The sequence below is a fragment of the Neofelis nebulosa genome, chromosome 11 (genome assembly GCF_028018385.1).
Source record: "Neofelis nebulosa isolate mNeoNeb1 chromosome 11, mNeoNeb1.pri, whole genome shotgun sequence".
NCBI lineage: Eukaryota > Metazoa > Chordata > Mammalia > Carnivora > Felidae > Neofelis > Neofelis nebulosa.
In genome coordinates, this window is record NC_080792.1 from 73,390,133 (window position 1) to 73,415,500 (window position 25,368).

At 46.4% G+C, this 25,368-nt stretch overlaps 1 protein-coding gene across 6 annotated transcripts in view; it reads right to left on the bottom strand.

The window, feature by feature from the left end:
* Positions 1-1,579: 1,579 nt before the first annotated feature.
* Positions 1,580-25,368, bottom strand: part of MORC2 (MORC family CW-type zinc finger 2) — a 40,706-nt gene continuing 16,917 nt past the window's right edge. The window contains exons 5-27 of one of the 6 annotated variants that reach the window (XM_058690845.1): positions 24,963-25,053; positions 21,165-21,273; positions 17,121-17,280; positions 16,901-17,012; positions 16,294-16,419; positions 15,609-15,688; positions 14,844-14,926; positions 14,200-14,285; positions 12,908-13,048; positions 12,655-12,809; positions 12,411-12,539; positions 11,787-11,892; positions 10,882-11,014; positions 9,485-9,559; positions 9,019-9,399; positions 8,377-8,508; positions 7,876-7,930; positions 7,315-7,456; positions 6,930-7,172; positions 6,749-6,842; positions 3,134-3,313; positions 2,939-3,001; positions 1,580-1,856 (exon numbers count right to left, since the gene is read on the bottom strand). In XM_058690845.1, coding sequence (XP_058546828.1) covers positions 1,788-1,856; positions 2,939-3,001; positions 3,134-3,313; positions 6,749-6,842; positions 6,930-7,172; positions 7,315-7,456; positions 7,876-7,930; positions 8,377-8,508; positions 9,019-9,399; positions 9,485-9,559; positions 10,882-11,014; positions 11,787-11,892; positions 12,411-12,539; positions 12,655-12,809; positions 12,908-13,048; positions 14,200-14,285; positions 14,844-14,926; positions 15,609-15,688; positions 16,294-16,419; positions 16,901-17,012; positions 17,121-17,280; positions 21,165-21,273; positions 24,963-25,053 — 2,945 coding nt within the window. In that variant the 3' untranslated portion in view covers positions 1,580-1,787. Of the gene's footprint in view, positions 1,857-2,938; positions 3,032-3,124; positions 3,314-6,748; positions 6,843-6,929; positions 7,173-7,314; positions 7,457-7,875; positions 7,931-8,376; positions 8,509-9,018; positions 9,400-9,484; positions 9,560-10,881; positions 11,015-11,786; positions 11,893-12,410; positions 12,540-12,654; positions 12,810-12,907; positions 13,049-14,199; positions 14,286-14,843; positions 14,927-15,608; positions 15,689-16,293; positions 16,420-16,900; positions 17,013-17,120; positions 17,281-21,164; positions 21,274-24,962; positions 25,054-25,368 lie in introns of all 6 variants that reach the window. The other 5 variants (XM_058690844.1, XM_058690843.1, XM_058690848.1 and 2 more) reach the window with 5 other exon arrangements.

Consider the following 25,368-nt stretch of genomic DNA (forward strand, 5'->3'; position numbering starts at 1 on the left):
AAGAATGTGAAGACAGTTTAAAGCCATAGTAGCAGAAAGAATGAAGAGGAAATAAGGTGCTGAACTTTACTAAGAGAAGAAAACAGACTGAGTTCAGGAGTCTCACCAAGTTTTATAGTATTGCATTTTGATTACAGGTGTATAAATAAAAAAACTTGGGTATTATCTATTATCCTATGGTAAAAATGCAGAACCAACTTCCTTTTAGATTAAAACAGTAGGTTTGGGGACAAAAATGAACCACATGCTGCCTGGGATGATGAGAGAGAACTGGATGGGAGAGGAATCACCAGCTGAACAAACCCTAAGACTCAGAGAATCTTCCAGAAGAAGAGGCCAGGTTCTGAGTGGTATTTCCCTAAATAACCCTCCCCCCAGGGATGTGGTTTGGGGAAGCCTCAAACCCACAAGTTGCAGGTGCTTCTGGACCCACACACAAATGGGTAAAGACTTCCCTCACCAGTGCCTCCCAGTTTTCTGCAGACTCCACAGAGCGGCATGTGGGCCACTGTTGACTTGGGATAGGTAGATGCCAGAAACACACCAAGAAAGGTTTGAATCACAGACCAGTGGTACCAAGTCATAGTTCTCGTGCCTCTAGAAAACACAAAGTCCCCAGATAAAGAGAGGACAGAAGAGAGTTGGAGGAAATCATACCAAAATTTTTCCAATGACCACTAAAGAGAAACTCAGCAACTCTTGCCTTTGTCTTTGACCCTGAGAAGTTGCCTGAGGGACATAGCTGTGTGAGGCCCTGACTAGAAGGGAGGGAAGGCATGGTGTGTTTCCTGAAGAGCTGCCTCTGGAGTCCCTGTGCCTCAGTGACCCCCTCTCCTGTCTGGCCCAGAGCAGGGACTGGTGGGGCCAGGTACAGGGAAAAACAGTAAAAGCAGCAGCAGCAGGTTCTCCAGATTAGCCAGCACCATCTAAGGCAGCATGCTTTCTCCGGACTCTGCCAAACCCACAGATGGAGGTCACCACCAAATCAGCACCAGGGGTTCTGTCACAAGGGGCTTTCTCAAAAAGAATCCTTTGGAATTCAAACGTTCATTCAGTGTGCAACCCACCAGAGTCAGATCTGTCTACTACTCAACCTGGACTCAAATTTTTGCAGTGGAATATGTCACTGTCCACAGCTCACTGAAGAAATCACTGCCACAGGGAGAACTTGAGTGGTAGATGGGGAGGGTGAATGGGAGGCTCTTTCTTCCCCAAGCTGTCTGGACAATGCCACAGCCATAATGACTGACAGCTGGATGGGCCAACATTCACGTCCCTGACCTGAGACAGAACCTGCTCAGTGCTGTTTCTCTATCCTGACCCACTACCCCCAGAGGTCTCCCAGATTAGAGCCCCCAGAAGAAGCACCACTCTGGAGGGTCTTTCCATCCCCCACCCCTCAGATCCCAACACTGTTCATCTTCTAGGAGAGACCAGCCCTGCCCCTGAAGCCTCTCCGACTTCCAGGTGGCACTGGATTTACCACATCTTGAGAAGCCAGGAGCCAAGAGAAGGAGCTTGGCATCCCAGTTCTCTGTTCTTTGCCCAACAGTTACCAAAAAAAATGTATGGTCTCACAGCAGGTGCAGCATCTTATTTCTTTTAAAAAATAAATATTTATAAACTTAGGGAGGAAGATTCAAAGAATCAGAGTATTTTTCCCTCCAAAAGCACAAATGTTTCATGTGAATCAAACCAAGGTAAGTCCACCAACCCAAGAACAAAACACCACCCCCCGAGGGCTCTGCCTTGAAGGGCAGAGGAGCTGGTTTTTGGCTCCGAGCCCTTCAGTCCCCCTTGGTGATCAGGTCCTCGATGTAGGCATCCAGCTCATCATCTGTGTTGATGTCTATGTCCTGGAATAGAAGGGAACAGTCAGCTGGGGGCCTGAAAGCGGTGGGGGGGCCCACCACCTCCCCATCCTTCTTGCAGCCCATGGAGCCTGAGCCCAGAGTCCCCTCCTCTTCCCCCTCCGCCCTGTCAGGCCTATCCCATCTTGGTCATTCTCCCCCCTCCCCATCCTCTATGCACAGATGACGCCCAGATTTCTTGCTACTTCCCTGCCTCTACCCCAGGTTTCTGGTTGCCTTAGATGTGTTGCAGGCTTCTAAGAATCAGTACATTCAAAACAGGCCAAATGCACCGACCCCCCCCCCCCCCCCGCCAGGTTGCATCCATCTCAGTACAGGCTACCACCTTCCCTCACCTAGGGATGCAAGACAAACCGAAGAATCACCTGTTTCCTTTTTCCCTCAGATATTACAAATCTGTGTTTCTCACTGTCACCAATCCAAGAATCAGGCCACCAAAATCTCTCACCCAAGTCCTGGGTTCTAACCTCTACCCCACTCCAGGCCTTCCTACAACCAACAGAGTAAATGTCTTGGATTGCAAACTGGATTGTGCCACAACCCTCCAGGGACATCCCACCTTGTACAAGCCCTGCCTCTTCTCCTATGGCCCACAACTCCCTGCCTTGGGCCTCAGGTCCTACTCTTACATCTGCCTAAAGCACTCACACAGCCAATCTTGTATGACTGATTCTACTCTCAGCTCAAATATTAATACCCCTTTCTCAGGTCATCCCTGAACACCCTAGTAAAGTGGCCTCCCTGTTTTTCTTCTCTTGTATTTACTTCACAGGACTTCCCATAATCAATATTCTGCGTCCCTTACCACTGTTGGGCCATGAGGATAGGGACCTTATCTTGCCTATCTGGTTCACCCGGTATCCACAAGACAGACACAGAGCCATGTCCTCAGTTTTCACTGCCTGGATGAAGGACTGAGACCCTCTAGGGGTATTCCCCACTTCTAGACAACCCAATCCCATCTGGGCGTCATCTGGAACAGTGAGAAAATCTTTGTTTCATGGCGTGGAGGATTTTCAAACCAGGCTATAAATCAGAAGATCTAAACAAGGGCAAAAATCTGATACCGTGGGTCTGGCTGGGATGAGGCCCAGGCAGCCGCACCACCTCCAGCCCTCTTGGTCAGGATGCTGTGCAGCCAGGGTTGAAACCACAGATTCCTGTGAGTGGGGAGAAGGGAGCAGGAGGTGCCCAGGCCCCCCTCCCTGAGACACCAGGTGGTCCAGCTGCAATGAGAGGGCTGCCTGGCTCACCTCCTGCACCTTTTGCAGGAGCGCCACGATGTTGGTCCTCAGCTTCTGCAACTTCTCCTCTGTCTCTCGGAGCTTTCTCTCAGAAGTGCGCAGGCTCTCCTCAGAGGCCTTGGCCCGTGAGTCAGCACGGCTCTGGTAGGAATGGCACAGATTCTGGAGCCCCACTTCATACTGCTTGAAGTACTCTTTCTGTAGGGGAGAAACCCACAGAGTGAGTGCATGGGCTTACAGGGGTCCCCAGGGCCCCTCTAGATAGGCACTAGTATCCCCAAGTAGCTCGGCACAAGGATGTGTGAAGGGATATCCATATAAGGGACAGTGGGCTCTTTAGTTCCAGAGTGGAAGACCCGATGCCCATCTCGCGGGGCTGCCATGAGGATGGAGATGAGATTACTCATGTGAAGCACTCAGCAAAACGCCTTGGCAGACAGCAAGCCATCAGGAAATGTGAGGCAAGATTCTTCCACTCCAGTTAGCACTAAAAAGATGAGTCTCCCTCCCAGCTCAATCACATCTAACTTCACCACAGCCCTTTCAGCAGTCCATTCCAAGTCACATCCCACAATGTCAGAACCAAAAATCCTGTTCCAGAAACATTTATCAAGCACCCACCAATAGCAGATACCTCAGATTTGTATAATATACTTATATAAGCAGGATCAGAGCTTTTACTATCTTTCCTGAGTACCTGAAACTTCCAAAGTGTGGGGAAATGATGTTAACTAGCAGTTTCTCTAGACATGAGGCTTTTCAAACTTTTAAAAGGTAGCAGAAAACTTGCTTCAAAAGCAATGTTACATGGAATCTCATTAAAAAATTTGAGCAGTAGCTCTTTATGTTTATTTTTAAATTCAAATTTATAACATAATTTACTCATAAGTCACCAATGAGAACGATAAAACCATTTTGATGAAAATGAGTGGTCCTGACTGACCATTGCGGTAATATCAACTCCTGCATTTACATGCTTCTATGTACGAGCTATTTGGCATTTAGCAGTTCCTTACTGCTGTTTTTAAAAACTATTTTGCTACAAGTACTTACCTTACAATTTTAGAATATTATCCTATTAAACCAAAATGGCAAGAGAAATTTCAAGTTCTGTGTAGAAAATAATTACCTTGGCAGCACAAATTAAGTGTTCAAGCAGGCTCCAAAGTATTAAAACTTTAATTGTATGATGTTTTGAGCCCATGATCTGTGTTCGTTTAACTCTTTAACTTTCTATCACAGATTTGCATGGTTATATTATTTTAAACATATATATTCATATATATTCATATATATGAATCTAACATTTGCAAGACCTTCTGATGGCTTTATGGAACTCCTAGTCCAGCATGAAGGGAAAAAGGATGATCTTTTACAGACAGACAAGAACATAATGACTATTAGACTGTTTTGTCTGTTGACATTAAAAAAAATCAGTTTGACTTATTTTACACATTCTGGTCAGCAGACTATAAAGTTGATGCCTTGGTGGTATACCTCCTTTTACAAGCATTGGCTCAGATGCTTCTGGCTGTGTTTATGGTCTGAGCAGCAGAGATCCCACTGCACCCAGAGTTTGCTCTGTGTCTGGCAACAACCTTAAGCCAAAAGCAACAAATCTGACTGACAGGATGCCAGGCCATCCTAGCCAGCCTATCAGCGTTTTTTTTTCCTGGAACTTTCAGACAGCACCTGCAGCCTCAACAAGGTCAAGAGTTGAGGTATGGAGCTTTCTGGGAAGCTGCCATGAACTCTGCCATCCTCTAGCTCCCTTAGCTTGCACCTGCCTTCTCATCTCACAGGGAAGCAAGGCAGCACTGGAAGAAGGGCAAGACCCTTGTCCTAAAGAAGCACCTGGAGTCAAATCTGGGCTCTATTACAACAGACTCTACCTCTCTGAGCCTGTTTCTTCAACTCCTAACCTCACTGTCTAATGGAGGTTAAAATCCCCATCTCTTTCCTCAAGCACATACCTGCCACATGTGGGCCTGACATCTTGAACATACTAGCCCTGCAGTTTTGATTCTAGTTCTATTTTCTAGAAACTCCTCCCTGAAAACTTAAACTATTCCAACCATAAAGATATCTACCTCATTTGATGTAGACAAGTCACAGATCCCATCTGCAGCCCTGGCCTTCCTGCCCCTCCAAGTTGAGAAGTTGGACTGAGAGTCCCCAGTCTCCACCTGCCCAATGGACACCACCAGAACTGTAGGTGCCGGTGCTTCCAGCCCAACACAAATCACAATTCATCACCTCTCTTGCCCTCACCCTCTGTTTTCTCTCCAGTTAATAGCTTTGTCATCATTTCCCACAGGCCTGAGACACAGGGAAGCATGTGGCCTCTGCCTCCTCCCCCATCACTTGCTTCCTGTCAACAACTTCTGACACAGCCCTTTTACTGGCCAGTCCACTTTCACCACTCTTGTTCCTGTTCCCGTTCCCTCATCTCTGACCTTTCACGACTGGACCCGCCCTTGCATCTTCCATCCACCCAAACAATCTGCCACCAGAGGTATCCTCTTAGGACAGGGTCAGTAAACTAGAGCCCAGGCCAAATCAGCTGCCTATTTTTATAAATAAAGCTTTACTGAAGCACAACCACATCCATTCCTTCAAATTATCTACTGCAGCTTTCACGCTCTAATAGTGGAATAGTCGCCACAGAGACTCTAAGACCCACAAAGCTGAAAATATTTGCTAACTGGCCCTCTACAGAAAAATTTTTTGACCCCTGCCCTAGACCGGGTTCAGACTAACAACAACCCCAAGCTCCAAACTTTTGCTGGCCCTCCACTTCACACAAGGTTTAAACTACTATAGCTAAGATCAGACATTCAAGACACACCATAACTTGGCTCTCAGGCCCTCTTCTTCCCTAAATGCTCACCACATGCCTGCTGCCTTGACTTGGGAACTTTCATTCCTCTGACACCTCACTCACAAAAGTTCCCCTGCCTCAAACCTTGCCCATCACTTACACAGGCACTTGCAGAAATCCACATCTTCTTCAGGCTGCTGCTCTCTCCTTCCCCAAGGCTCCCACAGGCCAACTACCTGCTTCCACAGCACTGACTGCTCTCATTGGTCTCTTGTCCAGCTACCTGGTAAAAATTCAGTCTCTACTAAATCTTTAGTCCCCTGCAGGCAGCACTCTCTTTTGTTGCTCATTAAAAGGTCCAGCAGAGGGCCTGTGACACAACAGCATACCACCACCCAGTGCTTGCTTCCACACATCTCTACCTTCCTCTAAGAGTCAACTTTTAGGCACTTTGAACCTAAGTTCTTCACTATTGCTTGGGACAAGTTTACTCCATCTGCCAGGATAGAGGAAGAAGGACATATTCATTGTAAAATGTGAAACTAGGCTTCTATCCATGAGGATTCAGCCCCAGCATCTTATGGTAGGGTGTGCTCGGCTTCTGCACACCACAATCCTATCCAGCTAAGCTGCTTCTTTTTCTACAGTAAGTCTCCTATTCCTTTTAGCAAAAAAAAAAAAGGGGGGGGGGGTACTGGCTGGGGGGTGGGAACACAGCTGAGAGCTTGTAATCACAAGCACAAAGGGGCAAGGGCATGTGCAGTTAAAAAAAAACAAAAAAAAAACCACCCCAAAGATTAGGCCAGACTCACCAGAGGAAATGATATTAGCTCATCTGAATTCATAACACTCAGCTCCTTCTTGGAGATGGGGAAACTTGGAGGCAGGAAGTACCGTAAACAATTCCTAAAAAAAGAAGGTGGGGACAGGAATTCAGAACAGCAAGAACAAGGTGGAGAGCCACTGCTAGCCCGAGTGGGAAGACACACGCACCGGAGGATCTGAACGAGCAGGTCAATGGTCTCGTGGTTGGTGCTGGGGGCAGTGGTGTCAGGCTCTATGCGGATGCAGTCAGAAGTGGAGGGCTCTGCCATGGCTACAGCCTGCTGGGCCACCAGCACCTCCTCTTCCTCCTCCTCTTCCTCCTCCTCCCCACCCTCCTGCTGAGTGTCAGGGCTCTGGTACTCCGGAGAAGGAGGTTTCATCAGCCGCACATCCTCACTGCCTTTCTCCACCCTAGGAGGCACACAGCATTTATTATGTGTCTCCCAGACTCCCAGGATGGGCTGTCTGCAGGAAAGCTAGGGACACACCCACCCCCCCACTCCCCCACCCCAACACCTGGCCAATTTTGTCAGCCTCTGGAAAGGGGCATTACCAGCGGTCTCTCGGAGTGGTGTCTGTGGGCACGTAGTCAAACTTCACCTTCCACCGCACCACATGCTTGCCCACCTCCACAGCTGTGACACGGCCTGTGTACCACTCCCTGTTCACACGCACCTCCACGTGCAACCCTTTATCTGAGACAATGAGGATGGAGTGAGTGTCAGAAAACTATAGACTCCCCCACTCAGCCAGGGTCACCTTGACAGAGGCAGCCCCAGGATTTGCAGGGACAAGAATCCCTAGATGCTTGCCCTGCACTTTTCCAGGAACATGCAGCGCAGCCACCCTAGTCTCCTTCCCCATCTACCATGAAGGTACCAAAGAGCAGCAGGATGAGTGACTGCTAGAGGTGCAAGCCAAGAAATTTGTGCTAAAAATACACATAAGGGTGTGTTCTCTTCAGACTTCTTCTTGGGATCAGACTTGGAATGATTGCTGCACAAAAGCTCAGAGCCAGGAAAGCCTCCAAGAGTCTTTAAGATAAGCTGTTGCTGGCCGAGGGGTCCGAATACCCGCTTCCCCCACAGGCTGCCAGGAACCTCCCCAAACTCACCTTTCTGAGCCCTCTTAAGGTCAGCTGGATCCTCTTCCCCAGCACTGTCCGAGAGCTGCAAGAAGAACAGTCTGTTAGAGGCATCCCCAATGCCCCTGAAGAGCAGATTTTTGCATGACTGGCCACCCAGGGTCATCAGCTATCACTTCATATTGCATTATATGGCTGTTTAAATCTCCATGCCTCACCAAGAGCTGCTCTCTAAATCATCTACCTTGTATAAACAAGATAACACACAAAGGACAGAAAATCACAGACACAGGGAAGCAAAGGGTTTCAAGCCTTCCTCATCTGTATGTGATCTCCAGCCTGTGATTAGAGCCAGAAGCCAGTCTCACTCAGAAGCCTACCTGACACCATGTTTCTAAATCATCTGCATAACTAAGAGTCCTACAGAGATGAACTGGGTTTCTGGAAGACTGAGGTCACAAAACAGAAACAGAGCTGGTGCAGACTGCAACCCTGGGGAAGGAGGATCTAACCTCACCTGGGACCACCTACCTCATTCAAGTCCTTCTTTTCCTCCTTCACAGCAAACTTGCCCCGCTTAGACCTCTCTTTCCTCCTCTCAGCCTCTTCCTCAGCTTCTTCCTCGTCAGAAACCCCAAGAGTCCGCTTCCGACTAGGAGTGGTCTACAGCAACAGGAGAGGGAATGTGAGGGGCCCTGTCAGCCCTTGAGGTGCAGGAAGATTTCATCTGGCCTAAAGGAGCTTTTCTACTTGTATGCTTCTCAGTCCCCCCAGGGCTGAACCTTCCCTGACATTACTCAGTACACAGCAACCTCCTAGTCCCTGTGCCCACGAGGACCTTTGCTCAAAGCTGTCGTAGGGGGAGCCTCTCAGTTCACTTCTCTCTTAGTCTGCCTGGCCAGCCAGGTGTGATGTCCCTGAAACATACTGACCATCTGCTGCGGCCCACCAATGCTGCCACCAGGCTGCCAACCTATGCCCACAGCATAGAAGCTGATGGAAGTGACTCAAATTTATGGCAGACCAATATTCAAAGGGAGCAGTGAAGAACTCCCTTCAATTATTTAGACTCCTCCTGAAGGGCAACAGAAAGCTCCCCCAGTACAGCTCTGACACAGCCTGATTCCACTCCTACACCACTGAAGGTAGGTTCAGGTTGGAAAAGCATCTCACTGGGGAGAGTTTACTAGGTGGCTCTGGCTTCTTGACCACTGGAGTCTTGATTGCTCTGGGAGCAGGGACCTCCCGAGGGCTCTTGGAGTTGGGCAGCAGAGATGGTGATAGTGGCTGCACCATGGGGGTGGGCCGGGATGCAGTCTTGACCGGCGTGTTAGAAGGCTTCCGGGGTGCCTCCGGTGGTTGGAGAAGCCTGGATGTACTGGCCTCCTCCCGGGCTGCCAGGACAGGAGGCTTTGGGGTGGTGTTGATGACAGCAGCCTTTCGGGGCTGGCTGGCTGGCCTGGGAGCTTGCAAAGAAGGGGGCCTGCTTGGGGCATTCTTGATGACAGCAGGTAAAGGAGGTGATCGAGGTCGCTGAGGTCTACGTGCAGGTTCCTAAAAAAGATCCAGAGAAAGTGAGAACACTGATCCTAGCACAAGACACCTAAGGAAAAGCTCCTCCCCTGTGCCTGGGCTTTACCTCAGTGGAAGGTCTGGTGGTCACTTCCAAAGGCAATTTCTTCAGGTCAGCTTGGGAACGGATAGGTGTGGTTTTCTGCACAGGAAACATGATGATCAGGTTGTTTGCATATCTTGGTACATTCAAACAAAACTCTTTTTGGATCCCTACTATGTGTCTGGGACAGTGGGAAAACAAAAAAGAAAACCTAGGCCTATTATAAAACTCCCTACTATGATAAGACTCCCATTCTCACTGGGGAGACAAAAAATAAAGTCACTAAACCATCAGCAAACTACAGGATTCTATGTCTGATTAACCTAGCATTGGAGAGACCAGGAAAAAGTGTCAATGGACTAAATTCCTACAAAAGAAGCCAGAAAAAGTAGGAAAAGCTTAACGGACAAGGCCAGAAGGGACAAGTGAGATTCAGCAGACAGGAAGGCACGCATAAGACATCCAGGTTAGTGTGACCATCTCCACAGACAGGGAAGCCAGAAAAAAAAAAAAAAAAAACTTTTATAATAAATACAATAAAGGATTAATACCTCAAATATATCTCAAAAACCTGACAAATCAATTAAGAAAAAAATAAATCTGAAAAAACAGAAAAGGAAAAAAATTATCCAATTTAGAAATATGAAATAAATTCTAAGATGCATAGCTTTGTCTGTCAAATGTGCAAAAAATACCCTAAAATAAATGTTCTGCTTGTAAAAAAACAGAAATTAACACATCTTCTGGAAGATAATTTGGAAGCAGTTATAAAAAGCCATAAAATTTTACAAACCCTTTTATTATTTAAAATTTCCTGAAAAATTATCCCAAGAAAATTGTGTGCTAAAAAAACAGTTTGTGTGTGTGTGATGACATTATATATATGTCGTGACCTCCATATTTTTATTAATATATATATATATTTATGACTATGTAGGCAATCATAAAAAATTAGAAGAATATGTTAGTGGCGGTTACCTCTATGGTAGGATATTTATTTTCTGACCACTTGGGAACATATAAATAAGACAGTTTGCTTTTTTAAAATGATCATCATGAAAAAAGAAAAAAGGAAAAAAAAAAAAAAAGGCCAGGTGCCTGGGTGGCTCAGTAGGTTAAGTGTCTGACTTTGGCTCAGATCATGATCTCACGGTTCATGGATTCAAGCCCTGAAACGGGGTCTGTGTTGATAGCTCAGAGCCTGGAGCCTGCTTCAGATTCTCTCTCTCTCTCTCTCTCTCTCTCTCTGCTCCTCCCCCACTTGTGCGTGCTCCCTCACTCTCTCAAAAATAAACACTTAAAAAAATTTTTTAAACGCTCATGGTGTACTCAAGAACCAGTGAGTCACTGAGGGTTCCTGTCCCATCCCAGACAGATCCCTGATACAGGCTGGCTCTGCCCATTGCCCATGACCCATGTACCTGCAGGGCCTCTAGCTTCTCCTGCTGCTGGCGAATTTTCTCTGTCAGCTGCTTCTGCTTCTCTTCTTGTGTCTTCAGGTCCTTTCTGAATGTCCCCAGAGGAACCTTCTGCTTCTGTTCAGAAGCCTCACATCTGTTGAGAAAAGGTGCTAGGACGGTTGTAGCAAAATAGGGCTCTAGGGGTGCCTGGGTGGCTCAGTCGGTTAAGCATCCAACTCTTTTTTTTTTTTTTTTTTAATTTTTTTTTCAACATTTTTTATTTATTTTTGGGACAGAGAGAGACAGAGCATGAACGGGGGAGGGGCAGAGAGAGAGGGAGACACAGAATCAGAAACAGGCTCCAGGCTCCGAGCCATCAGCCCAGAGCCTGACGCGGGGCTCGAACTCACGGACCGCGAGATCGTGACCTGGCTGAAGTCGGACGCTTAACCGACTGCGCCACCCAGGCGCCCCAAGCATCCAACTCTTGATTTCAGCTCAGGTCATGATCTCACGGTTCATGAGTTCAAGCCCTGCGTCGGGCACTGTAAGTGCAGAGCCTGCTTGGGATTCTCTCTCCTCCTCCCTCTCTGCTCCTCCCTGGCTTCTGCTTTCTCTCTCTCTCAAAATAAATAAACTTAAAAAACAGGGTTCTAAGTAGGACATGGTCCTTCTTCCTCAGTCAACCCATTCTCTTACCATAGTATAACAACCTCAGGGTTCTCAAATGTACAGAATTAATACTCACTGCAGGACAGACATGTATTCGTATTTCCAGGGCACTTATTATTTGCAGAAAGACAGAAATATGAGGATATCAGCAATGACTTCAAGATGTACAGCGAGTTATTTACCCAAAGAGTGGAGAGAATATAGTGGGAGAGATAGGAGATACCCACAATCTCCTTGTTAGAACAAGTGCTCACCGGTCCTGCTCAGGATCAGGGTTCATGGAGCAAACCCAGGTATCAGGGTAATCTTTTTCCACAGAACTCAGCTGGAAGGGGAGGGTTCGCCACTTCAGACACAAATCTGTGACACAGAAAACACCCCAACAAACATCAGCTATACCCGACAACAATTGTAAGCAGGTTCCTCCCAAGCAGGCACAAGGCAAAGATGCCCCCCGACGTTCCATGCAAAGATCTTCACTCTGGCTTCAACTCTGCCTCCCTTGAAGAACAGTAATTCTTCTCAGGGACAGTAATTCCAGCAAGAATAGACACTTTACATCGTGGACTTTCAACACTCCCAGCCCCTCTCCCTCCAACAGGATCCTGGCTCAGTCACTACTCACACTGTTAACAATGTGGTACCAAACCAAATGAGGTCTGGCAGGTTAGACACCTTCTGCCTCATTCAGGAGGGACAGGTAGAACCTGGCACAGTCCCAAGGCTGAGCTCCCAGGGCCATCACCAAACAGACATCCCCAGTGGGACCAAAAGTCCATGAATGTTAGTCAAGTCAGGAGGCCAGCAAGGGTACAGTAAAAGAGGTTCATGGACTATATCACATGGGAGTCAGAAGGGGGTTCTGACCACTGGCTCACCACACTGGATTGTGGTTGGGATTTCCATAGCTCTCCGACGCTTGTAACGTAGCTCACTGGATGGGGGCTGGTTCCAGTTGGCAGAGAGGTAGCCAAACTCATCCCAGAACTTGATGATTCCCCTCTGGGCTAGAAAGCAAACACCCACACATCATATTAGGAGCTAGCCTCTCGCTCTTCCTAAATTCACACCCTTGGGTGCTAAGAGTATCTTAAGATTGGAAGTGAACAAAAAGGTAATTACCAATGGCAATGTCCTTCCAGTACTGTGCCAGATGCTCCCCCATCGCCCTCAACAGGTGCCGGTACTCCTTGGCATCAGCAAAGTCCTGCTTGTTGTGTGTAGGTTCCAGGACCAGGTAGGGCACATCAACAACCCCAACAACTCCACCACATGCCCTGCAGGGAGAAAGAAGACATTGCTCTGTCACCCCATTGGCCAAAACCCTCCCTGCCATCTGCCTTGGGCTGAAAAGTCCTCCTTGGGGAATACTCACATGCCCCCTTCCAGCTGTGGGCCCACTTTCTCATACATCTTGATCAGGCGGCTACAGTTATAGATGAACATGCCATCCAGGTCCCGGTGTTCAATGTTGACCCCAAAAACAAAATTCAGTTCCTTAGGTTCTTTAAGTGCTCTGAGAAGACATGAGATAAATTCAAGCAGATCAACCCATTAACACACAAATACCATGGTGTTTAAGATATGTTAGCTTACGCTTGAAACTTGAGACACGTTAAGCAAAAAGTTTTGCATTTCCATTCAGTGTGTAACCTATTAGACTTGGTGAGGATACATGAAGCACAGTGACTCTAAACATCCCAAATTAAAAGCATATGACTTTGGCTTTTGGTAACAAAACAGGGATGGATTTAAGTATAAATGGGATACTGTGAAATGGCTACAAATCGCTGCAAAGATAGTTACATGGTGGACCAAACACAAGGTTATACCTATTCTACTAACGTGACAGTAATTAATCTTAAAAAGACAAAAATTCACCCGCACAATGAACGTGTATGTGAGAGAAGAGACTATCATGTGATACAGATCAACAAAATCATGGAGCTGGAAAGCAGATGAATGGAGCAGTGAAATGACTTAGAAGAAACCTGAAATTGATGCCTATGATAGGAAGGCCATGAAGCAGCAACCCAGGAATTCAAGGTCCAGAGCCCCAAGAAGCTCCAGACATAAGGTGGGACATGGAGATAATCAAATGAGCCAGGACAAGTGCCCATTCCAGATGAAAAAGGTCCAAAACTCAATTTACAGCATTATTCCACATTTGTAACCACAGATAAAATATTAAGAGAAGATATTACCAAATAATATAAATAAAAGGGAGTTTTAAAATCCTATTTCTTAAATGATCTGTGCTTTACAAGTTTTATACAATAAGCATTTTCTACATCCTTTAAATGAAAAGGGAAAAACAAAAAAGGACAAGAGAGGATAGAAGGAAAAAAAAGAGAGTGAGGAAACAAAAAGAAAAGAAAGAAAGGAATAAAGGGAGGGAGGAAGGAAGGAAAGAAAGGGAGTTTCCAGGAAGGAAGGTCTGGTGTTCAATTCCAGGGATTGGCCCTGCCCTGGCTTTTCCTACCTCAGCCAAGAAACCTGCAGTGGGCATGTGACAAGCATTTGGGATCACAACATCAACAGTTTTCTCAAAGCAATCTTTGTGACAAAAATGGCACAGGAGGGGGAAGGATTCCCCAAGCTCTTTGTCAATAACGAGTACAAAAGTTACAGAATTTTAAAAAACCAAAAGCCAGCCCTGGCACTCACCGCTGCTTGGCCTCCTTGATCCGCTTCTTGACATCAGCTTCCCTGCGCAGGGTAATGGCTGTGTTCTGGACCTGCCGCAACATTACCTGGAAATGTACATTGGCACAAGTGAGGGAGGAGGTGCTCTGGGCCACAGCAGGCAATATTATAACAAACATCTAAAACTTCTTTAAATCACAGGAATTCAAAACCACATTCAGAGATTTACTTCTTTCTACAGAAAGTGGTCTTGATGAGGACAAACTCAAAAGCTGTGTTTCACCTGACCAGGCTCACTCACGTGAAGGAGGAAACACCCCCAACTGAAATAATAGTCTACAGACATGTGTGTCAGACAGGGAAGGGTAGAAAACTGCTCAGACTGTCACTACTGTGTGTGACCCAGGGCAAGCGACCATCTTCACTTCAGTCTTCCTTTCTATAAACTGAGAATACTAACAGTATCCACTTTACATGGTTGTCAGGATGTTGAAATGATTAGCCAAGATTCTCACATACAGTGTATCCAACAGTGATTATGGAAACATCCCATTTTGCAGCTTTAGGGCAAGGAGTTCATGACTAGACTGGAGCTGAGCCAGGCCAGCTCTGGGATCCTAATGCCAGAAATGCTAGACAACAGCTGCTCAGATCTAGGGCCTTACCCTAGAGTCCCGTGTGAGGTCTCCACCTAGGCGAACTTCTAATGTCCGAGCTTTGCTCTCCGCCTCCCGTGCCTTCTCCTCAGCTAAAACCCAGAAGAAATCATGAAAAGGAATTCAAAGGTTCAAAATTCTTAGTCATCCTTCCTGAATCCAACAGTGTAGCACCCACTGGACAAGATATGTATGCACTTTCAAGGAATAGGACAGCTGGGAAAGCAACCTCCCTGCCTGGAATGTAGAGTTGGTACGAAAAGGAACATCCTTTTGTTTGGAGGCCCTAAAGAAAACAGGCACTATTTATACTTGAGACATGCTTAAAACTGCCCAAGGCAACCAGAGTTACAGCCTCAACAGGAGCAGGAAGTTATCAAAGTACTCAGCCAATCACTCTCCATCAAGCAGCCCCGAAGCCCTGTCAGCATGAGAGACCTTGAGATTTTTGCCCTGGAGTCAGGATAATCAGTTTCACAAGTATTTGGGCCAGAAGACAGTAAGATTCTTCACTCTAGGCAAGCTGAAGAGTTGTCACTGTTTTAGATAAGTCCCTATAAATGGCTGATAAAGAGAAAATAAAGTCTGGGGAGAAAAACTGCTGAGAGGATTGGCATGCAGGGGGAGGGGTACAAGAGGAACCAGACCAGTGGTTTAGGAGAACAACTTGCTCCTGGGTGCTGGACGGAGCTTTTTTGGATCCTGCTGTGGCCACAAGTATTCCCCAGACAACCCCAACCTGACTACTCCTGTCCAGGGGGTGGGGGGCATTACCAATCCGTGCCACATGTTCAGCTTTCTTCACCTCCTGCTCTGCACGAGTCTTGAAACGGCTTGATGTGTACTTGTACATCCTGAACAGGGGAAAAAGCAACCTGAAGACACAAGCAGCAGTGGGGTAGGACAGCAACCCGAGCAACTCAGGAAACACTCTGCCTTCCTGCCTCCTCCCAGGCTACACTGATAATGAGTCAAAAACAAACATTTCAGCAAAAAAGACTAAATTCCTTATTCCACTGGCCCCTTGCTCCACCTTTGATTAGCAACCCCACTACTCACCAGGTGTGTCATTAATCTCAGAGCAGAAATAAATCTCAGCAATCAGCCAGGGCCTTTGCTCTCCTGTGTAGTGTCTAAAGGCCCCTTGGCCCTGAAGCTGAGAGGCTCAGATAGTTCACGGTGCCAGGCAGGGCACCCTCCATGTCAGAGAAGGCACTCATGCTCAACGAGCTTCACCAGCCAACCTCCATAGCTTATCAGCCATCTGTGTCCCTCCCTCAGGACTCAAAAGTTTCTACGTGGTAAATCACAAGCAGCTTAAAGGCCCAAGTGCAATCAACACTGCCAGAGCCTCTTATCATCATTCCTAGCATCATTCCAACAATGCTCCAGAGAATCACAGCCGAGGCCCCATTCTCAGCTCAAGGGAAACAGCAGACCAGGGTGGGCAGGCCCCTACCTGGGCTTATACAGGCAGCAGGAGAGTCTCTTGGTCTGCACCTTGTGCCCATGAATGAAGATCCGCATCCGGGGATCAATATAGAGCACGGCAGCATAGGCGCGGAATGAGCGCCGCTCTGGCTTCCTAGAGGTGGCAAGAACAAAGGAGTGCTATCACCTACCCCACAATCAGCTTGACCACAGGTAAGGTAGGACAAACTCTCTGCAGGCCCTTCACCTTTCCACCTCACATCTTGGCTTCTCTCACCACCCTGAAGGGCTGCTCCTTCACTGTGGGCACCACACCCTTCACGTCTCCAGCACAGGCACTCCACAGACACTTGACCCGGCCCTACCACTGGCCCCACTACAGACCCAGCAAATCCTCTCCCCTCTCTAGACTCTGGTTTTTTCTGTCAAATCAAGGAACTGGGACCAGAGATAATTAACCTTTTCTTTTGGCTTAGCTGAAGAGCTGCTGTCCTATTCATCCCTCTGCTTGGGGCAAGAAGGCATGGGCATGCTCAGCTTCATCAACTCCAATACTGGGAAATTCAGGGAACAAGCTCTCCCCCACTCCCTGAAGTCACCTCCAGAGCTTTCCCTCCCTTCCCAGCCACACTCACGTGCCCTCTGGGGAAGTCTCTGCCATCTGGATATCTCTTGGATTTGAGATTATGTCTAGCTCTGGCTCTCCATTATCCATGAGTTTGAGATTGAAAATGATCACCAGTGTTCCTGGGAAACAAATCCTTTCATTCTCCAGGTGCCCCCTACCCATCCCCAAACTCCTCATGGCTCTGGAGCTACTGGATTCTAGGGGCTGCAGGCTCAAAGCCTACTTACCACTGTCCCCAGGAATCTTCATGAACTGAGACATAACCTCCTCTTCATTGCGGAAGGGAGAATACTTATAGATGAGTTCTGTCTCAATGGCAAACTTCTCCACGTTGTCTGTGACAGGTTCCCGGGTGCGAGCATTCCAGGTGGGCAATGGAACTATCACCTTTGGAGTAAACATGGGCAGATACTTTGAGGGAGGACCCAGAACAGCCTTCCCCCAAAATGTGTATCCATCTCATCCCTCTCCACAGTGGCTCCACAATGCCCCAGTGGTGAGGTCCAAGCTTTGCAGCTTGGCACCAGAGGCTCTGTGGCTTCTGCCCCTTCCCAAGACTCAGCGTCACAGCACTAGATCCTCTGGGATGTGATTTATGCTGTTGGGGGGGGTCTCTGCATGAGGGGTGCCCTGCTTGGGATGCCCCTGGCCTTCCTCCTAATCTGCTAATAATTCTACTCTACTACCAAAAAAATATTTATTATCTAGTAAGTCCAAAGATACATATAAACCTACAACTCAGCAATTCCATCCCCAGGTTATATCCTAGCAGAAACTTCCGCACTTATGTACCAGCAAACATGTAAGGGTAACACAAATATCCAATACACAATAGATAAATTACACTGTTGTATATTTATACAACGGAATACTGTGTAGTGACGACAATGAACAAACAGCTACTAACATCAACATGGATGGATCTCAAAAACAATGTTAGGTGAAAAAGGCAAAGTGGAAAAAAACCTATGGTAGGAGCCCACTTCTATAAAATGCGTACACACAATACAGGTGACAAAACTATAAAGAGAAACAAGGCAATCATCACAAAACCTACCTGAAGGCAGCTCCTTCAGAGGTGCAATAAGGAATACAACTGGTGAGGGGCACACTGGGAACTCCTAGTATCAGTCTATCATGGCAGCTATCATGTTCACTTTATACTTATTCTCCCAACTGTACCCATATTTTAATATACTCTTTCATATTATGGAATTTAATCTTATGTTTATGTTTTTAAAAATCCTACCCTTATCAACTATACCTCAATAAAACTAAGAGGAAAAAAATCCTCTTTTTTCTAAAACTGTATCCTCAAGTGCCACTCCCACAGGCTTAGATGTACTCCTCCCCCAGCCAGCTGCCCATGAGAGCCTAGGGATGGCTGACTGCTTGATCCCCTCTGTAGAGCAAACCAGTCCAGATACCTCAAAGGTTCAAATCACATGCCCCCCTCCACCTAAGGAAAAAGGGACACTGCATTTTAACAAGTGCCAGGGTGATAAAACTGTTGAGGGTTGGAAGAGATTTTACTGGTTTCTAAGAAGCTTAATGTCTGATGGTATTCATCCCTAGAGCTGGTTTGGACACATTCCTAACCAGCCAAAAATGATCTTATTTTGAAATCTTGGCTGAGTTTGCACTAGAGTACAATCCAAAATAGTGACCTTCTAGCACCAAGTAAGGAAAAAATTTCAACCTAGGTTTTTCACCAGGGGAACCGAGTTCCATTTGTGTTCTGTGAATCTGTACCTCACACTGCAACTCCCATTTTTCACAGCAGCCCCAGGTGATAAGAGCTTTTTTTTTTGTTTTTTGTTTTTTTGACAATAATATTACTTTAAACTGCATGTACTTCCACTGGCACCCATCCCTGCCATTGGGACACTTCTTTAGTTTCAATGTCACCACTCTACTGGTTTTCCTCCTACCCACTCCTGTCTTTTTTGCCACTTTCTCCTCTTCCTACACTTTAAATGTTAGCATCCCTGAGATCCCAAGTCCTCTTCTCACTCTGCATGCTCCTTTAGGTGAGCTCATCTGCTACCAAGGTTTCCAGAGCCTAGGCCTCCCCTCAAGCTCTGGACCCAGACCCAACTGCGTGTCCAGGAGAAAACTTAAGTTCTTCAGCAAAGACTAGCAGAAGAGGATGTCACTCTCTTCCATTCTTCACCAGCTCCAGACAGCCCACCATGCCCCAGCTGCCACATCAGAACCTGCATCGTGACCCTCCTTCCCCTTTCTGCTAATCAAACATCAGGTTTGTGGGCCCCACATGCTAAAGAGATGACAATTCTTCCTACATCTCTCGCCTCCCTACTGCAGCCCTGCAGGCTACACATAGCCAGGGCATCTCAACTAGTTTACTCCAACACCTCCATCTTTCCAATCTAATCACCACACAACAACCAAACTGACCTTTTTATAAAAGATACTGATACTGCTATGACAATTCTTCCTACATCTCTCGCCTCCCTACTGCAGCCCTGCAGGCTACACATAGCCAGGGCATCTCAACTAGTTTACTCCAACACCTCCATCTTTCCAATCTAATCACCACACAACAACCAAACTGACCTTTTTATAAAAGATACTGATACTGCTACACCTTTGCTTAAAATCCCTTTGAAGCTTGCCGTTTTAAGTCCTGCACACTCACCAAGGCCCTGAGGTCAAGCCTGACTGACCCTCCCTGATCTCCAGAGGCCACCACCTTTCTTCAGGTGGCACCTCTGCCAAGTCCCTTCCCACAAGGGAAGGTGATGGCCTTGAACAGATGATTTCCATGGACTTCACCACCCACCTCCTACCACCCACAGTCCATCAGGAAACATTCCTGAAAATCGCAGCATGGGCAAAAGTTCTCCTGCCCTACCTTCTCCCAAGAGATTGTTCTTTCCAGCCACAGCACCTCTCTCACTCCATGTATGATGGGTGAACTGACGCAGTGCACCAAAAAGGCAAATACATCCACCGGCTTGCCAAGGAAAGGCAGTAGAAAAAGACAACCTTTCATTCCCAACGTGAACTAGTTTGCTATGATTTAGGCTCATCTAAACAGGGCCAGCACAAATTTACCCACAGCTAACCACCAGAGATTAATCAGATTGAAAACCTGACCAAATTCACCTATTTATGCAGCAGCCATGGATTTCTCTCTGCAAACCCTCTTAACCCCCTCTCTAAAGCTCTAGTCACCACTTCTCACACATGTAAGAAGGTAAGAGTCCAGTCTGAGGCTGGGAAGACTGAGGCTATCCCTGATCCCCACCATGAGGAAGCACAGACCTCACCAGACCAGTTCTGCAGATATGTGAACCACCAGGCCACAAACAAAATCAATTGAGCATGTGTTTAGCTTGCATAGTTAATTACCAACACATTTTAAAATCAGAATATTCTAGATTCATTAGAACTTCCTTCCAATATAGCAATGATGACCTGGGGCTATTTGTCATCTGCCATTTAGTGAAGAACTTACAACAATGATTTCCATACACTCACCACCTGCTTCACTACCTACCCAGGCCCTATAGGGATCTGACTTGTACCTTCTGATACAGACGATTAAAGCAACATATTTCTTCAAAAGGAAAATACATTCATAGCACATTCCACAAAATCACCATCATATAGGAAAGACTATGCTGCTCCAATTATTAGTTCCTATTATTATTACAGCCTGTGGTCTCCACCCATAGTTATGAAGCCAAAACACTCCCCTTGATAAAACAACTCCATATTGACACCCTGCCAGAATGAATTCAGGCTGCAGCTCTAAAGAAGGTACAAATCCTTGGTTCCTGCCATTTGATGACCCCATTCTCAGAAACAGGACAACTGTTCGCTGAAGCTTTGAGATTTTACCTTCTCTTAAACTAAAAGGTCTGCCTGATGCTTCAACCAATTCATCCAACCAGCTAATCCAATAACAGGGGTGTGGCTGCAATCCTGCAACCTCAATGAGTCCAGCATCGATGGCCAATGACCTACAGAAAGACCCTGGTCAGATGTGTGAAATGTCTATTTGTGTGCTTGCTTTTAATGTTTATTTATTTTTGGAGAGAGAAAGAGAGGCAGAGAGAGACGGAGAATCCCAAGCAGGCTTCATGCTGTCAGTGCAGAGCCCGACGCGGGGCTCAAACTCATGAATTGTGAGATCACGACCTGAGACAAAATCAAGAGTTGGATGCTTAGCTGACTGGGCCATCCAGGTGCCCCAGATCTGGAAAATGTTAAATGGCAACTCAAACCACAAGGATAGGACCTACCTCATCAATGCCTTCCTCCTCATGAAAGGTCCTGGACAAGAAGAGGCAAGTCATGGTATCCTCCTTCTTGGTGAAGAGTATAAAATCCTTCCCAATGCGCATTGAGCCCCTGAAAGGGAAGCAAAAATGGATTATTCTCCCAGGGATTCAAAAACTCATCTGAAAAAGAAGCAAATTCACTCTCTGGATGTGACTAAAACTGCCTTTAGGAGGCTCTTCTCAAGACCTCCCTCCATCCTAGGACCCTGAGCTGAGGCCCACGGCCCTCATTCCTCTGTTCTTCCATCAACTTTCATCACTCCTCACAACTTGCCTGACCCCACTTACCCACCATACAGGGCTCCTTCACCACCCTTCTAGGGCACATTCACCAGCGATCGTCAGCCCCAAGTTAGTGTCACCCCCAACCTGCTGCCACAATGGTAACAAGTAATCCTGCTGCCCATGCACCAGGTTCATCTCAGCTACACAAGGGCTGCTGTACTCTTTGAATGTGTCACCATCAAGTTTCCCTCCAGGAATTGACACCTTCAACATGCTGACCACATCCAGTTCCCATCAGGTATTTCTCATTCACTCATCAAATGGCAGAGCCATCAAGGGCATAGCCCACGATCTATGCTCATAAGTTCTCAAAAAAAAAAACAAAACAAAAAAACAACAACAAAAAAAACAACGGTATGACCCCAAAGCTCAGCTAAACCTGACCCCCCCAACCATACACAATATAATTCTTAATCACAGTTTTTAAGGTCTATAATTGGCTCATATCTTAGAACTATAACCATCTTCTGTCTCAAAATTGTTTTGCCACCTCAAGCTCATTATGACATAGGTGGTCCCTGCTTCTGTATGCAACTGGTTCTGGGAAATGTGCCTCGAGGCTGGGTTCCACAAGGCAAAAGTCTGAATGGAATCGATTGCTTCCTTCCTCTGGCCACATTCAATCATCTGAGGAACAGGCAAGGACAAGCCTTTCTGGGCAACGTGGAACAGGGCAGAAGTTCTAACAGTTCATTGCCCAATGAACAATGGGACTGTTTAGCTCCCTTCTTCTGAGTAGCTTCTGGGGCTTTATGGCTATTATCTCATTAGTCTCCATAATACCCCAGGGAGAGGATGGCAATGGGAAGCCTCAATACTCTCTTCTATGTACAAATGCAAACCAGGCTAGCATGCCAAACACACAAATGAATGCCATGTCCCATTTCCCCCAAATGCTCAGGAAAACACCCAGGACACTATCCAGAGACACCCTGGGGGCTGCCAAGTTCTGTTTTTCATCCTCCAGTTCCTAAGACATTGGCAATCCTCCTTCCCCTGACAATTTCACAGCCCTCCTCCTTCTTCTCTGAAGCTTATGGGTGGCAAAATGAGGCACATTACCTTGCCTTCTGTCAAAGCTTACTCTTGCCCTAATTTGGCAAAAACTCTCACTTTGTGCCTCTTTCTTCCCTCTTTGAACCTGACCTTGGAGGCTGAAGAGCAACAACCCCAAAAATACCATGTCTGCTGGCTTCCTTGCTTCTCAGCCCTATTCTCAGCACAAATCACTCCCTCCCGAAACACTTTTTCAACTTCTGAATTGGTATCAAAATAAATACACTCTCAACACTAGATGGCTCCAACCTCAATGGGTCCTTTACAAATATCATTGTACTAAATTATGCTAATAACACTCTCAACTTCCTGGTCTTCTAATTCTAAGCACAGTCAGAGTCACATTTTGTTTGCTCCTTAAGCCTGCTTTGTAAGAGAGAATGTCAAAGAGTAGAACCCCATTTTCTAGATTAGGAAATAGATTTCAGAGACATGAAACAGCTTGCCTAAGGTCACAAAATTACTAAAACCAGTTAGGAGGAGGTTAGCCTATAATCCAGAAGGGAAGTCAGGGCTTCTTCTATCACACTGACTCTAGGAGACTACAGTCATTGGGGACTTAGAGCACCGGTGCTGGAATCACCTGAGGAACCCACGGAACCCACAGACCCAGTGAATCAGGCCAGGAAATCTGCCATGGAAAGATCAAAAGAGAAATAAAATAAGAATCCAGAAACTAGGGGTGCCTGGGTGGCTCAGCTGGTTACGCATCCAACTCTTGGTTTCGGCTCAGGTGATGATCTCACAGTTGTGAGTTCTGGCCCCACATCGGGCTCTGTGCTGACAGCACAGAGCATGCTTGGGATTTTCTCTCTCTGCCCCTCCCCTGCTTGCTTTCTCTCTCTCTCCCTCTCAAAATAAATAAATAAACTTAAAAAAGAAAAAAATCCAGAAACTAGTCTAGGGCTCTCACAGCAATGAGAGCATTTAATCCTTAACTTATTCAGTATGTATTATAATCCCAATTTACAAAGGAAGAAACTGAGGGCCGGGGCGCCTGGGTGGCGCAGTCGGTTAAGCGTCCGACTTCAGCCAGGTCACGATCTCACGGTCCGTGAGTTCGAGCCCCGCGTCAGGCTCTGGGCTGATGGCTCGGAGCCTGGAGCCTGTTTCCGATTCTGTGTCTCCCTCTCTCTCTGCCCCTCCCCCGTTCATGCTCTGTCTCTCTCTGTCCCAAAAATAAATAAAAAATGTTGAAAAAAAAAAATTAAAAAAAAAAAAAAAAAAAAGAAACTGAGGGCCAAAGAAGTAATTAAGTGGCTGAGGTGAGATTTGAACTTTAGTTTGTGTGACTGAAGTGAGATGGAGAACAGCTCCAGCTCTGCAGTCAGAAGGACCTGCTTCTTATCTCAGCTATACGCTCAGGCCAATATTTTTATAACTCTGGGGAAATCACTTCATCCCCATAAACCTCAATTTCCTCAGTAGAAAATGAAAATAATAGTCCCTACACCACAAAGGGGTATAATGAGAATTAAACGAAATCATCCAAGTAAAGTTTTTAGCATGGTGCCTGGCACATGGTAAGTGCCTGTTTTTTCCATTTGGTTTCTCCCCTGAAAGACAAATCAAAAAGTCCAGGTACCATGTCCCTGATGTCTTTGTAAGCATTCTCTTCCCCTGCCACACACCCAAAGCACACTGCATGTGAGGGACTACTGATACTGTTAACTAACCAAAGCACCATCCTCTCTCAAACAAAACAACACGTTTCCACAGCAAGACTGGAAACGTGACTCAGAATTCCATTTGTACAAACTCTAAATCTTATTCCATCCAAAGGTATGTACAGCTGGAAGTGAGCACTTCAGAAATAGAAACCTTTCTCTTGGGGCTTCACTGAAAATCAGAACAACACATTCCAAACACCAAACAAGTGGGAACCAAGGGCTGAGAAAGAAGTCCCAAGAGATTTGAAGACATTAGGTAGGTCCCTGCTACAGAGTCCAGCAGGACATATGAGTGGAGACCCTGTCTTCTGGGAGGGAGGGTTCAGATCTTTTACTCACCCTGGATCCCCATATGGCAGGCGCTCAAGGAACAGTGCTGTGACATGAAACAATCCTTTACCATCTCAGATATCCTAACCCCAAAAACAACCACCTCAACCACAGGGTAAAAATAAGAATTTTCCTCAGGAGGAGAGATGTGGTTCCAGAGCACACTGCCAAGAGAAAACTACAACTCCACTCACCCCAATTGATTTAAGATGTTCATACTTTTCAATCTGTAAGGAAAACTACAGATTTAGAACAACAGTTATTAAGTCCCCAAACTACCACTTCTTTTTGACTTTTCTTCTGTTCCAGAGTTACAGTGATGAAGGGATAAGGAGCAGGAAAATTTTCATTGGACACAAGCAAGAGAGCACTGCTTGATTTTGTACGGAGTCCTATGACAGGTTTCTAGTATACTTACGATTTTAACCCATTCCCATACTGCCCAATCTGGGTGGACTCAGGCGTTCGCTTGGCTGACTTCCCAAACTGGATCACACTGGCAGCATCACCTGAAGTGGCAGGCACAAAAGAAAGTGAAGCATTTGCATTTCTTTCCCAGGATCCTCAAAAATCAAAGGTCTGAACCTTGTTAAATCCAAGCAGGGCTGTGTGTTTACTAAAAACATTTTCTAAAGAAATTCACAACCATGAGGCAAATGGAGGCAATCTCAGACTGGCCTGTCAGCACCACCATCACTATGACCTTATTCTGTTACCAGAACATGGTATGAAGGCTGAGGGAGACCTCTGTAGTTCTAGCTCTAGGATGTTGTGCAAGCTGATAAGTACACTGTCAAGAGACAGGTAATCTGACTGACTTCAGG